The sequence below is a fragment of the Macrosteles quadrilineatus genome, unplaced genomic scaffold (genome assembly GCF_028750875.1).
Source record: "Macrosteles quadrilineatus isolate MER2022 unplaced genomic scaffold, UCM_ALF_1.0 Scaffold_6__1_contigs__length_79288215, whole genome shotgun sequence".
Taxonomy (NCBI): domain Eukaryota; kingdom Metazoa; phylum Arthropoda; class Insecta; order Hemiptera; family Cicadellidae; genus Macrosteles; species Macrosteles quadrilineatus.
The window spans coordinates 24,048,161-24,063,704 of record NW_026542599.1 but is presented as its reverse complement, the minus strand read 5'-3'; the positions used below and the strand labels follow the sequence as shown (position 1 = coordinate 24,063,704).

At 35.7% G+C, this 15,544-nt stretch overlaps 1 protein-coding gene across 1 annotated transcript in view; it reads right to left on the bottom strand.

Moving 5' to 3' along the window:
* Window positions 1-15,544, bottom strand: part of LOC128997394 (CWF19-like protein 1) — a 51,880-nt gene that overhangs the window by 1,939 nt on the left and 34,397 nt on the right. The window contains exons 5-10 of the mRNA XM_054423031.1: window positions 12,791-12,903; window positions 11,421-11,482; window positions 10,740-10,991; window positions 10,041-10,108; window positions 7,389-7,504; window positions 6,510-6,654 (exon numbers count right to left, since the gene is read on the bottom strand). Of these exons, the coding sequence (XP_054279006.1) occupies window positions 6,510-6,654; window positions 7,389-7,504; window positions 10,041-10,108; window positions 10,740-10,991; window positions 11,421-11,482; window positions 12,791-12,903 (756 nt within the window). The remainder of the gene's footprint in view (window positions 1-6,509; window positions 6,655-7,388; window positions 7,505-10,040; window positions 10,109-10,739; window positions 10,992-11,420; window positions 11,483-12,790; window positions 12,904-15,544) is intronic.

Below are 15,544 nucleotides of genomic sequence, written 5' to 3'. Positions count from 1 at the left end.
TCATCTCGAGTGCAGCAAAGGCCTTTTTCACTCATGTTACACATTTTATTTTTCCTACAGTCATAAATCATATAAATAATTAGCCTTTCAAACACTATACAACACGTTTTTAGATTAATGGCAACACAAATGATGCCCTTAGAGAAAGTAGTACCCGCGGTCCGTATCACTCTGCTATTTTTCCTCGGCAAGAAATGTGCTCCGCGTTTTGAGAATATAGTTCCGTATGTTTTTGTAATTTGAAGTGGTTTCCGCGCCTAAAAAAATGCTTTAAATTATTTTTTTTGTTTATTAAGATCGTAGGAATGTTTTAAAAACGTCTAAAAGAAAAGTCCAGGAAGTTCAGAAATACCGAAACTATAAACACGAAATGACAGGTTAAATCGAAGTTATAATAGTCAATCAGCTGCTCATAGTATTATTATCTTTAAGTGTTGCCAACCTATTTCCAAGCGTACACGGATTACGTGCATAATAGAACCACGCTGTTTTGTGTTGTTTCGTTGGAATCCTGATGTGCGGCAAAGTATAAACCGTACGGCAAAGTATAAACCGTACGGCAAAGTGTAAATATGCAGCAATTAGCAGCTTTCTGTACTATAAACAGTACAAGGAAGCCAACTTTGTCGGGTGACTGTAGGAAAAAGTATTTTTTCATAGAATGTTGATAGTACAGAATGAAATATTCAAATTTGATCAAGATATATATTCATAAACAAGCAAACTACAACGGGTTTCTTTGTCTCCATAAAAATAACATAAGAATTTCAAATATACCGTTTTTGGAATTTTTTTGCATTCTTTACAAAAATGCTCCTTTCTAAAATTTTTGTTACCGGTAAGCTCATTTCAACAGCCAAAATTTTAAAAAAATTGTGGGTATTTCTATATTTTATGTAACTTATTAGGGATCAAAATTTCAAAACCCAATAACAACATGTTCTCATGACCCGATCTTCTTGCCTATGCAGTTTAAAATGTGGATGAGAATGTTTTTGTCTGAAACTCTTGAATGATTCTAACTTAATTAATATCTAAACCAGATGTTCAGAATTTGAAATACATTTTGACTACAAGCACTTGATCCCCGTGCGTGGGACAGCCCACATCTAGTTATGAAGATTTAATATTGTTGGTGGTAGAATACAATGATAATGGTTTAAAATAAATATGACACAGGAAATGCTATCTGACAACATTGTTGAGAATGTGAAAGTTTTCATTGTTTGTTTTTCTTACTCACTATTTACTTTAGATAAGTCAGCCTAAAAACTGGTTGGGCCTGACCAGTGATAATAAACCAATAGTCTTGACTGATATGTGTTATGTTATGACTGTAGTTTTATTAATTAGTCAGTAGTCAAAGTGCACTTTAGCGGACACAGTTTTGGAATTTGCTTGCAAGAAAATCTACAGTTTACTGTGTGCTTGAGAGGACTTAAGCTCTGAGGAAGGATGAATTTTGCCTTTCATAACGAAAATCCCGAGGTATGGGAGTATTTTGTCATTGATTATCAAAACCCCAGCAATGCCAAATGTAAATTTGGTTTGAAGCTTATACATAGAAGTGGGATAGGCATACATCATACAACAGAACTGTTTCAACATCTTCAATATGAACACGAGTTAGAGCTTAACAAAAACCTACACTCAACCCAGGCTATGAAAAGTACAACTGTATCTCAAACTGAGTCGAAGCTCTCAACCTCAAAAGATGGCAGCACCAGCACTGTAGAATGTAAGTATTTTGTTATTGAGGATGAAAATCCTAGTGTTGCCAAATGTACACTTTGTTCGAAGTCAATATATAGAGGTGGGATAGGCCTAAATGAAACCGCTACAGAATTATTTAAACACCTTCAATATCATAATATCGAACTAAACAAAAACGTAGGATTAAGTGAAGTCATGAAAAGTGCAACAAAGTTTCAAACCGTGCAGACCGAGTCAAAACCTTCAACCTCCAAAGATGCCAGCAAATTACAAAATCATGCTGAAACAACAATTCTTTCTGACATTCTTGAACTTGGCTTTGCAGTAGCTAAAACTCTTGAACTTGGTCACACTTCTGAAGATATAAGTGATACCCGTTCAGAAATGCCAATGATTAACAGTGAACTTCTAGATGATGATGTAGGCATAAGCAACAATGAAACAGAGTTTGAAGAAACATGTGACGGTCTTCTATCCCTAATGAGCGATTGTTTTCAATGTATGACAGCGGCAGGGGACTCTAGCCCCCCTTATGAGATACCAACACCAATCAGTGAACCTCCTACAATTGATGTAGGTCCAAGTGATACCGAAGATGGGTCTGAAGTGATATGTGATGATGCTATTGTATCACTATTATGTCCACTTGTTACTCTGTGTCTTCAGTGTCTGGCAGGGGAATCTGATAGCTCTCAATGATCAGATACGACCTCTGGACAAAAGAAAGTAACCCTTAGTTGATTGTACTGCCTGTTAAGAGCATAGAACCAAATCAAATGATACTTTTGGACTTGCGGCCAATATTCGTTGTTGAAGACCTGACCTCTCTTGGAACAAACCTTTGATCAAGTAAATAACACAGCTTAATGACCTTCAAAATCTCGTGGTAGTGAGCTAAAACTATTTCAATGGAGAAAACATTTGAGTTAAAAAGAAGAATGTTCTTCTCATGGGGAAAACAAATTATTTACAGCAAAGTAGGTTACCTCCGAGTATTTGTGTATCCCAGCTAAGTTATGCAGAGTGCCTGTTTAAAAATAGTGGACTGCTTAGATAAAGGGATTTGTTTTGTCCCCAAGCAGGTAAACATGTTAGTTTTTTATACAAATTTACAGTGTAGGATTATTATTTAATTGGTTATTGTAGAGGATTTTTTTTTGTAAGAACTGTTTCCATTGATCCAATTTCAAAGAGTTTTACATATTACCATAGACAAATGGAATAATTATAGACCGTCAACTGTGCTGCGGTTAGCATAAGTTCTGGTGTCCACCGCTAGGTTTGCCATATATTTACGGCGCACACCGTTGCAGTGTCTGCTTGCCACATACCGATCCTGCGCTCCTCGCCTGCAGCGGTGTGCGCCGTAACTACACGGCACTCCTAGCGGTGGGCGTCGGAACCTTCCTTTGACAGTCTATATTTATTCTGTTTGTCTATGATATTACATTCTTTCTAACTGTTTTTGTTGGTTATCAAATGTACACTTTTACTTTTTTTCCAATCGGTTCTTACGTATGTTTGAAAGAAAGAAAGAAAACAATTAAGTGAATTCAAATAGTAATGTTAATTAGACCAAGGCCGGGATTCCCATTTCTTTCAATGTTTATAAAAAAATTAACTTTTCGAGGGGTTTTAAAAAAGGTATTTCTGGTGTTACCCAGTTTAAACTCGTTGTAAACCCATTTTTAGGTAGTTTATCCGTTATGCATCTTATTTGTAATTATATTTCACTGTCTTATGCATTGTAAAAAGAATGTAAACACAGGTTGCCACCCGTCCCTATTCTGCCGGGACAGTCCCAATTTCGGTTCCTTGTGCCTGTATTTAAGCCTACGTTAATCCGGGGGGAGGGGATTAACGGGCCATGTCCCGATTTTTCCCTTTCCTAAGGTGGCAACTCTGATGTCATCCCACAGTGATATCCATAGCTAAAAGACCAGAATCTGTGCTAAACTTAGAAATTATTGCTGTACTATAGTGTAACTCAAAATAGTTTGGAATATTCAACAATTAAGTTATGTAAAAATTTAAATTTACCAAATTATTAAAAAGTTTTACCATTAGATAAATATAAAATAGCTGTTATGGATGTGTGATTAAAACACACTGTTTTTATTACCTAGAAGAATGTTATAACAGTAACAGTTGTTATGACTTAAAATTAAAATGACAATGACAAATGACAATTCTTTATTGCACATAACATCTGATAAAGTTATTACAAACGTAATACACAGACAGGTACATTGTCAAGGTTTCTAATAAATAAGAAACTAAATATATAAAAAAAACCTAAGATTTAGCCAGTAAGGTACCCCTACAAAAGCTACAGCATGGTGGAACTGTTTATGTTAGGAGAGGTTGATGAAAGATTGGGTGTCTGTTACCAGGAGTCGATGAAAAATTCCTCAAGAGTGTAATATGCTTTTTCTACTAAAACTGTTTTGATTTTGTCTGTAAATTTTGCTAAGTTTAATTGCTTTAAGGAGTTTGGAATTTTATTGTAAATTTGTAACCCCATAAGGAGAGGACTTGTTTCATATTTTTTTAAATTATGAGTGTGGTATTGAAAAATGTCTTGTCTTCGGGTATTACATGAGTGATTACTAAGATAATTTTGAAACATACCAGGATTTCCATGAACCAATTTTTTAATTTCAAAAACTTATATTGAATTTAGAGTTAAAATTTTAAAATTTTGAAACAATTGTCTACATGATGTTTTTTGGGGGCAATTTGCAAGAGTTCTGATAATTGACTTTTGTTTTTAAAAACTTTGTGGACATTAATCATAAAAATTATTGATTAATTAATTGTTTAGTTGTTTAAATAAATCAATGTTAAACCTAGTTGATTTTATTTTTTGTTGGATGGATTTGATTTGTTATGCAATCTTAAGACTATTTTGTTGACTACCATGAATGTTTTGAACATTTATATGTTTTACAGATGTGTTTTATTATTAAATTGTAAAAATCCTGTTATTTAGTTTTAAACTTGTCATTATCTTTATTAAACTTTTCAGTTAATCTTTGCAATATGTGATTGAAAGTTTATAACGTTTCATTGTCGACATTTCCAATTATGAATTGATAAACTGATAGTTTCACAGGATTTGGAAAGTGAAGTCTTTTTTATCAGGTTGTAAAGGTAAAACCAGACAAAGCTTAGTACAAAAACTAGCCAAGCTGGAATAGGGAAAGGTAACAAAAAACAAAACTTAGAATATTCAAGTGAAAAAAGGAACTTAAAGGTAAAACAAAATAAGATCCGTTAATACTGTTAGTACTGTTGACTGATCACACAAGTAAGCTATGTGGTTTGCCAAAGACAGAAGGTCCGCACATTGACCGCACAGGTCGTTTTTTAGGTCTAAAGACTCAAAAAAAGACAGAGCACAACAAAAACGAAGGTCAAGTGTGTGTGCTTTGTTCACCTGATGATTAAAGGCTACTATACTGTATGAGTTTCGAGTTTTGTAAAAAAACTACATACAGGGTGGCTGAAAAGTAACTTGCACCCCCCCTTAACTTTTCAACCATATGAGATATTTGAAATCGGTTTGCGGCAACCTTCTTAGAAATGAGGGGCTACAATAATTATGGTCAATTTTGAAAAAAATTCCCTTAGGGGTGCGGGGGTAGGGGGTAGCTCAAAATTTTCAAATGACAAGTATAGTCGAGTTTGGTATCATTTTACAGGTCTTGACGAAACATAAACATACCAAAATCAGCTCACTAATAACAAAATGGCGCCCTAAAACGTGTCAAATCCAAATAACCGTGAGGGTGGCAGAAAAATTAACTTGCACCCTCTTTAACTTTTTAGCTATTCGAGATATTTGAAATCGGTTTGCGGCAACTTGTTTGGATATGAAGGGCGACAATAATTATGGTCAGTTTTGAAAATCTTGCCCTTAGGGGTAGCGGGGGTAGGGGGTAGCTCAAAATTTTCAAACAGCAAGTATAGTCAAGTTTGGTATCATTTTGTAGGTCTTGAAAAAACATAACAATTAACATAAAGAAAATAGAAATCGGACCATTAATAACAAAATGGCAGCTAAAAATGATTGAGACAATTGTTATTTATAGTAATTTTGAACTGCTATTTTGTTATTAATGGTCCGATTTCTATTTTCTTTATGTTAATTGTTATGTTTTTTCAAGACCTACAAAATGATACCAAACTTGACTATACTTGCTGTTTGAAAATTTTGAGCTACCCCCTACCCCCGCTATCCCTAAGGGCAAGATTTTCAAAACTGACCATAATTATTGTCGCCCTTCATATCCAAACAAGTTGCCGCAAACCGATTTCAAATATCTCGAATAGCTAAAAAGTTAAAGAGGGTGCAAGTTAATTTTTTTGCCACCCTCATGGTTATTTGGATTTGAAACGTTTTAGGGCGCCATTTTGTTATTAGTGAGCCGATTTTGGTTTTCTTTATGTCAATGTTTATGTTTTGTCAAGACCTGTAAAATGATATCAAACTCGACTATACTTGTCATTTGAAAATTTTGAGCTACCCCCTACCCCCGCTACCCCTAAGGGCAAAATGTTCAAAATTGACCACAATTGTAGCCCCTTATATCTAAGAAGTTTGCCACAAACTGATTTCAAATATCTCAAATGGTTGAAAAGTTAAGGGGGGGTGCAAGTTACTTTTCAGCCATCCTGTATATACACCCCTATTTACTACATTTTTTCCTCAGTAATGGAACACTTTTGCAACAATCTATTTAACAAATACTCACCTTACTCTGTATTTTACACAGTAAAAAAGTAGATCTTACCTGGAAAACCATCTTCAGCTTTGGCACGACATCTTTAGGTACAGGGACGACCTGTATTTGGAGATGCGAGGTCTTGTAGTTCCTTTCGAAAAACACAGGTACTTTCCCCTGTTTGGCAAAGCACTTCTTGAGGGCTCCTTGAAATCTTTGGATCGTTAAAGAAACATATTGGAGGTTATGTGGCTAAGGGTTTTTTTGTGGGGTGAAGGGATGAAATTATATAATCCGCACTCCTCACTGAGGCCAGCGTAGAGGTCATTTTATTACGTAACACACTTTTTCACCATTTTAAACCCTATGTGACAACCATGTAACGCTTCAGCAAACACACACAACCCCCCTCCTAGGTTAAAACAATAGGTGAGTAACATCAATCAAATATTGAATCATAAAGTTGATAGCACTAAAAAAATTTACAACAAAATTAACTCGATATTTTACCTCTTTATGGGGCTACTTGACCATTTTCAACCCATCATTTGAACACAACCAAATTTTGGAAATTTTGGACGAGAAAGCTCCAGGTTATGATACACAATTGGACCTAAGAATTGGGCCTAAGGCCATGATGATGATGATAACAATTTTATAAGTCACGATGACAACATTTTTTCAAATGTCCTGTCCTGTGTTACATTACATTCTATGTAGCAGTAACAACTGTGCATATAAACAACATAACATGATACACACACACATGATGTTACACATCAAAATTGTGTACACTATATTAGAGTGACACAATCATGACAGCTGGAAGACATTTTTATAAACAACTGTCAAATTTTCGAAAAGGGTATAGATTTCAACTAAGCTAAGAAAATTAGATTCATTTTACAGTGCTTCGTCCTGGAGTAAACCAATAAACCTAAAGGATACTGTTGAATCTCCTCAGTGACAGATTCAGGTAGATGAGCAGCAGCTTGATGATGAGTCACTGGTAGTATAAGAAGATGATCTTCCACCAGGCCTCCCTTAGCAAGGGCTAGGTACACCTGGAACATCACAATAGAGGATTTAAAAAAAGATTGGTCAGTTTGTAACTACAGTAGACCCCCTCTTAACCGGTCCGGACCTAGGTCGGATAACTCAAAAGGTCGGTTAAAACGGGCAATCCCTCAAATTATAACATAATGAAGTGCTTTTCAATTGGAATTATATAATCATTATTTTGAAGTCATACTTGCATTATTTAAAAAATAAACTACTCTTATCTCCTTTTTCGTATTGATAGAAAAGTCACAAATAAACACATAACACGGTTAAGTGAAATAGGCCTACTTTCAGTGGAATATATTATGATACTAGGCAAGAGTCAATAAAATTCCTATTTTAATAACTTTAGTACTGTAATGTATTAATTGATGCTTTCCAAATCCATCGTAATAAAGTAGCATACTTTGCACTTTTCGAGTCGCATATGAGATATGGACTTGTAGCATGGGGTGGAACCTCTGCCACTAACATGCAAAGAGTTCTCAGAAAACAAAAAAAGGCAGTCAGAATAACTGCAGGACTCCACAGACTCGACAGCTGCAGGGAAGCATTCAGGTCACTCAAAGTACTTACCCTTGTAGCACTCTACATCCAGGAAGTTGTGTTATTTGCAGTAAGAAATAACCCTACAAGGCGTGGCACCAACATGCACCAACACAACCTGAGAAACACCATGCAGTACAACCTTCCACAACATCGCACGGCACAGTTTGAAAAGAAACCTTCATACGCAGGAATGAAAATCTACAACAGGCTACCTCCAGATCTAAGAAGCAAGTCAGAAGATGACCTCAAACCAGCTTTGCATCAATGGCTCATTAATCGACCTTTCTATTCCTTAGAAGAATACCATCAACAGGTCTTTGACTAAACAACACCTCAACCAAACATTTAGAAAAAATTGTAAATTGACGCTACTACTATTCTTAATGAATGTGTAAATAAAGATTATTTGTCTATTGTCTATTGTCTAATACAGTACAGAACCTTTTGTCAAAATTAAAGATACAAGCAACCATTTTGTTACAAGACAGGATGTTCATTTATAGCCTCTCACTGGAGGCTCGAGGCACAAAAACTATCTTGACCTTGGAGTTGTTAACCCCCCTTCCCTGCCCTCCCTACAAGTTGCGTTATTTGTTTACTCCAGCAATAAGATAATCAGTTCTTAAAATCTTAACGCACTTTATGATGTTACAAATTTGCCGCACAGATAACAAATCAGATCAGATATCTACGAACGATGATGACAAACTGACAAGAGGCTATGCTATATTTTTTGTGATCAATACAAAATAACTTATTCTTAGTCATATCCTCTGGAGATAAGCGTATGGTTCAGTTCCCATAGCCAAGCGTGGGAGCGGAAATGCCAAAATTCCTAGAAAGCGGCGGTTAAACCGAGCTACTCTCAAAGCAAGGTCGGTTAAAACAAACTGTATTATTTTACGATCGAAGGCGGTTAATCCGATTATCGGTTAATACGAGGTCGGTTAAGAGAGGGTCTACTGTAATCACTTACCAGAAAACACTACATACACCTACATAGTAATAGTATACAGACAATAATAGGTTTTTTACATACCTCAGTCAAATAGTCCAAAAATGATATTGCTCAACAGCTTACATGTTTCGTTGCGAAGACAACATTATCAAAGCTTGCAACTCGTCAAAAACACATTTAAAACACGTAAAACATGTAAGCTGTTGAGCAATATCATTTTTGGACTATTTGACTAAAGTATGTAAAAAACCTATTATTGTCTTAACAATATAGTCCAGGGGCCGAAAACATGAATTTTGAATAGTATAAAATCTGGACACACACAAAAAGAGTGTGACTGTCTATGAGAATGTTTTTTGATCCCAACTTTAGGAATTTCATAATACCACAGCAGCAAACTTGCTTACTCAGTGAATTCCCATTTACCTGGTTGGATTTTCAGTATTTTCACTAAAATATTCTCCTAAAATTATCAGATTTATTCCCATTTTAAATAACATCAATTTTAATTAGTACTTAGGTTACTGCTAAAGGGAAGGTATTAAAGTAGGGTTGTTATTGAAATTTTAATAGCCTACTATAAAATAAACTAATTAGCAACATTTCATTTTTTGACCCCCAAAATCAAAAATTAGGAAACTAATTATCACCTAATGAAACCTTGTTCTCATAGTCTGATCATGCTGGTCTGAGTTATCATGCTAACGGACACATAAATAAATAAATATATACATTAATTGTTGTAAATTAGCTAAATGCTTGTATATATGAGTTAGAAGGGTTTGGGTTTTTGGCTCTGGAGACATAAAAATAAAGAAAATCAGTCCCGGGTCTAAGTTTTTTATGAGCGTCTAACTAAGTAATAGCTTATTCCCTATATGGGAAATTTGCAATAAAAATAGATATTTTCAAACACATTGGATAAGCTGTAGCCTCAATTTTCTGTTGGGTTTTAAATATTTGACAAGTTGTGCCAGAAAAAAACTTCATGAGTCATTGATGAATTGCAACTAGAAAAAAAACTTACCTACCTCTCTTCCAATACTGATCACTAAGTGTTTTTCAACTTGTGGACTGGCGAGGCAGAACCAACACGATCCTGTCAATTAAGACCAAAAGTACATTACTTGGGAAGTAGATTTTAGGAATTATAAAATCAGTTCAGTAGTAAAATAATCATTACAGCTTTTTTTTAATGAACTTTTGATAGTAATCAATAAAAGTCGAACCTCTGTTAACCATCACTACTGGAACAAAGACCACTTAAATAAATGTCTCAATAATCAATGTAATTGAATTGAAAATAAAGTGTAATGCAAAATCTAGTGTTTTATATAAATTTGGTAAAAAATCTTTTCCTTTACTAGACTAACTTCGATACCCTTTTGATTTTTACACTTTAATATTCAAAAAGATTAAGCCATGGGAATACAATAATCCATTGATTATTATTGTAGAGATTGGTAAACAAAACTGGGCTGTATGGAAACGTAGACTATAGACACAGACAATGCTACACATAAATAAGTGGTGAATTTTCCTTTTGAATATTAGAGTCATTAAACCTGTCACTTTCTGAATTTGGGATATACATTTTCATTCAAAATAATGGATGCTGTATTGGAGAATTTTTTGTTACAGTCCCTTTTCAGTTGTCTTCTAACCAACCAATTTATTATTATTTCCCGGTAAATTACGGGGATATTAAACACCCTTGTACCATTGAATACCTTGGTCAAAAGTAGGCCTAGCCCGTTTCTCCCTGTGGTTGCCATCTTGATCATGTGGGCGTTTGGCCGCAGACATGTCGTAGAAGAACTGTTGCGTGCCTGAGTCATTGGCACCACTGAGACCAGCAGATAGCGCACGGCCACTGTACGGCAGCTCGGTCTGGTCCGTTGTCTGCTGCCGCAACTCCATGGGTGACATAACCTCAATGGGCGTCAGACTTGCAGCGTACAGCCACCGAGCGTCACTGCCCACTGGGGTACAGATAAATGTGAGAATGAAGCATGTGTAGATAAAAATTATTACCACACCTCCTAGATATAAAACAAAACTATACAGACATTTCTAGTATTTTTTTGTGTTTTTCAACGCTATTGGCACTTTTCTAAATTTGTCGTGGGGAAAGTTAAAACCCTGGACCTTTTAATATCTTAAAACATCATTAATTGATTATTGAGCCCAAAGACAAGTACCATCTGGGTCTAAGAATAATCTGGTTTGAAATCTAACCCTTTGGCTATCGGATACTGAAGTAGACTTCCCATCTATATGGACCAGCTGTAGCCAATTTTTCATTAAAAAAGAACATAGTTTTGTTAGCCAGTCACAGAATCCGTTAAAATTCTATTTTATATCTTATTTTTTGTTGCTAAACACAATTTGTTAAAGTTTTCAACTTTTACCTGGTGCCAACGCCATGAACCTCGTTAGATGAGAACCACTATCACATCCAGTGTCCAGGTTTCTAGAATTGCAGAAAAACTTGTTAAAAACATAAATGACTGTGTACCACAGACATAACTAAATATACTAAAATGATTAGCTAAACTTTTCCCTAGGCTTATTCTACCATTATTTTACTTACACAAATTTTTTAGACATGTAAATAGAATTATTAACACATTCAGTGCTGACTACATCAATTGATCTAGTCGCGCCACGAGCGCTCCTACCGGCCTACATCAATTGATGCAGTTGCGCAACCCCCACTACATTAGTTCAGTATGAGCTCAGCCATTGCCGGGGAACGTTAAAATCGTTGCTAGCCTGTTGCTTAGAATGTGAGCTTTATTTTGGTGTAGGTTGGTACTAAAATTTCCCGTAAAATCCCGTCTGACAATGCTTTTGTCCCGGTTTTGGGGATTTTCTCTCTTCAAGCCAAATTACAAAGCCACTGACTACTGATCCAGGCAGTGCTGCTACCTTTGGGTGTTTTAGGGAACTACGTCCAATCTCGGGCTGACGTAGTACAATCACCGCTGCTCTTTTGTTATTCGTCAGATTGAAATATTTGAATGCCAATTGCGTTCGCTGTTACGGTGCTGTGCCGGGGTTTCGCCCGGGCCTCGCCGCCATTGGCGAGCGCCTGTTAAAATGCCTGCCGCACTGAACGTGTTAATTATGTTTTGGCGATCAAAGCAATTGTAAAATCAATTTGCAATCCTCTTCAGAACAGTAAACATCAGAAGGCAAACATCGCAGAATTTTCTCATCAGCTGGCACTATTTTAACTCCATGACATTTTCTTACTATGTAAAATAAACTCAGATGACTCAAAGACTTGTAGTTTAAGATTTGAAATTGGATGACAGTTTGTTTCGTATATTGAAACTAAACTAAGGCCTACAGGTAGAGCTAGTTATTAATAATAATACAAATAATAACCTAGGCGTAATCAATCAATGAATACTGTAACACAGTACACATTCACATTATACATAGTAAAAATAAATGGTTTTAATAGCTTTATAGTTATACCACTGTTAAACCTAAAATGCATAAAATCCCAAGTTCACTAGCTTGTCCTTTATAGGCCCTATTACTTAATAAGGCGGTGTGCTCATCTCAACGGCTTATGACAGATAAGCCTAGATGATATATAATTTTAGCAACATTTTTTTATGTTTTTGTCATTGCTCCATTGACATAGCATACGTTGCAACTAAAATATCACTTATGTTAAATGCTGTTTGGTAAAAAAATATATTTGGAACTGCACAGTAAGTTATATGCACTGAACATGTAATCAATAACTAGTAAAGTAAAGGATTACCTGTAAGGTGGTCTTTCATAGAATATGCCTTCTAAACCAGCAAAATGATACCTTGGCTTGATTTGTACGGCCAACCAAGACAATAGCTCCGAGCCAGATGGTACTCTGATATCCTGTAACAGATATTTCAGTGAAGCTCTACAGTGGCTGTGTGTTGAGAATTTTTATAGACAATAGACAAAGCTTTATTGCACATAGCGCCTGACACATAACATTTACTAAAGTAATTCCCAAACTGGTACATAGTCATTAAATACAAAGTTATCTTCAAGAAGAACTGGTAATTATTGGAATGAATACCATTTTTTTTTTAAAGTCACCAATATTTCAAGAAGTTTTAATTTTATGAGACCATTTGCCAGCTACGCTGGCATCATCCATCGACATATAAAACTAACTGGATTGCGCGCAGGCCGTAAGGGTCGTGTAGAACTTTCCGAGCCAATACAGGAGTGTATCGGGGTTGCCGCATGGGCAAATTGAAGGCAGCATGTGGGATATAGCGCGCGAAACCGTGTCTTCGACACTTGACCTTGGGCGCACGTGCGTGTTACAAAAACCTCCCTCAAAAACTATTTTGTTAGCATGTAGAACCTTTGCTGGTAACGTTTTTCTTAATCATAAAGGTAATAATGAATTTGGTGAGGAAAGCCATGACATGAAATTAATCAAATTAATTGGTATTATGTTTAACAAAATTATATGCCACAGCATTTCTAAGCGTAAAACAGCAGAAGGTTCTCTGTCAAAGCTTGGTATGCGGCAGAAATTAAATAAGCTTATTCTTTTTAGCAATGTTTAGGCTAAATATGTTTCTTTGTTTTACAAAGTTTCCTAAATAAAATGTTCTTATACAATCTAACCTCGTTCTTACTAATACCTTACCCCAGAATATTTGGTATTTTACGAGAAACTGATAAAACCCATTTTAACATAAACTATTTTGTATTGTAACATTGAAACATAATTGGTTTCGTTAGAGTAGTAAGTGAAGAAAGAACAAAGTCGTAAAGGTTTCTTAATTGTAATATTTTATTACTTTTACCAGCTGTGTGCCCGTTCTACGCACGGGGCTCTTATAGTAGTCAGTTGAAACCTTCTTATATTAAGAACAGCAGCTGGTTTGCATATTTTCAGATTATGGCAAAACTATTACCTAATAAACCTTCGCAAATACAGTATCTGACATTTTCAAGCCAAAACAAATGCTTCGCAATTAAATGTCACGCGGCTCGTGTTGGTCCATATGTTAAATCCAATGATTAAACTAAAAAGAGCTTTATAGGCCTAGATCTATGAGGCATATCCCTAAGGTAAGTCTATAGTTGAAAGTTAGTTCCACAATGGCTAAAAGTATTTAAAGTATTGCCTCAACCTCACCATTTAACACTTTATTCGGGTTGACATTTTCATTACCTTTTTTTCGTGACATTGAGAAAAAGGACACTAATGCGTTAGCAACAGACATACACACAAAAATACAGAACTTAATTAAGGAATTTGCAACGCTTCAAAGTAGTAGCCCCTAGGCTGTTTTGCCGCACCAGCTGATTTGACCGTTAAGCGGAAATGACGTGTAAAGCCGGAAATGACGGGGGATTTGACAGTTAGGTACGATAGGGGTGGAAATGGCGTGTTTTATAGCGGATTTGAGCTGACAGCAAGAAGGTGGTAACAGGATACAGGTGGTAGGAGCTGGTGGTAATGGATAGGGGATGAAACAGCTGTCTGTACAGTAGTGTGTTTAAATAGCTAATACTTGTTCGTTTGCAATTGTCTTAAATGTATTGGGCATATCAACCAACAGCTACACCAAGGTTTTAAACCAAAACACAGCTTACATGTACAGACAATAAATTGAGTTAAAATCATATTGTCGACGGAAACATTTTAACAGTAGCCTACAGTATTGTACTAGTGCCCGCGGCGGGGTGGTGCAAGGTTGTGTCACCGGCCGCCGTGAATTAGGCTGAGGCCGCGAAGGGAAAGTGAGCGGGCAGTGGAACAAGGTCAAATGCCCCTACTCAACCTCCATGTGGATTTGTATCCACAGTTCTACAGTTTGCTTTCGGACATAGCGGCGGAGTGTTGTACGGTCCTGGGTCTATCGTTTGCATCGTTGATGCCATCGTAATACTACACCTCGATTGACTCAACAACACAAGGTATTGTAAAAACCAATTTTAATTTATATCTTATGTTAGATAGTCGCAGGATAGCTGTTTGTGGTTAAAAGATGTTTATACAGAAATACGTTCCAAAATAGTAGATATATTTTCCCCATGTTAGTAAATATTTGTTGGTCTTAAAAAAACCTTAAGTAGTGGTGTATTACGGGTACTGGAGACCGTGACGTAAAAAATAAAGTAAAATTAAATATCGTTTATATTTTGTTAAACAGTTTGACAGATTAGACTTTGTGGTCAAAATATGTTTATATAATGGAGTCTTTAGAAAGACTGTTTTTTTTTTTAAGTGAATTATACCCAATTCCATGTGTTCTGACTTGTGCGAATCAAATAAATTAGTTTGCCATCTTCAACGTCAGGAGGCTTTGGCACATTTAATCGTGTCGGAAAGCAAACCTCTAAAAACTTGTTGTCATAAAAGAAAATAAACGTTTTACCATTTTCGTTTTGTCTTTGTTCTACTAATTGATAATGTTTGTTTTGTAACAGATATTTAAATGTTACTTTTTCTGTTTCTATTGGACTTACTAGTTGAGGAAGCTTCATTTCTTGACATATGGCTTCG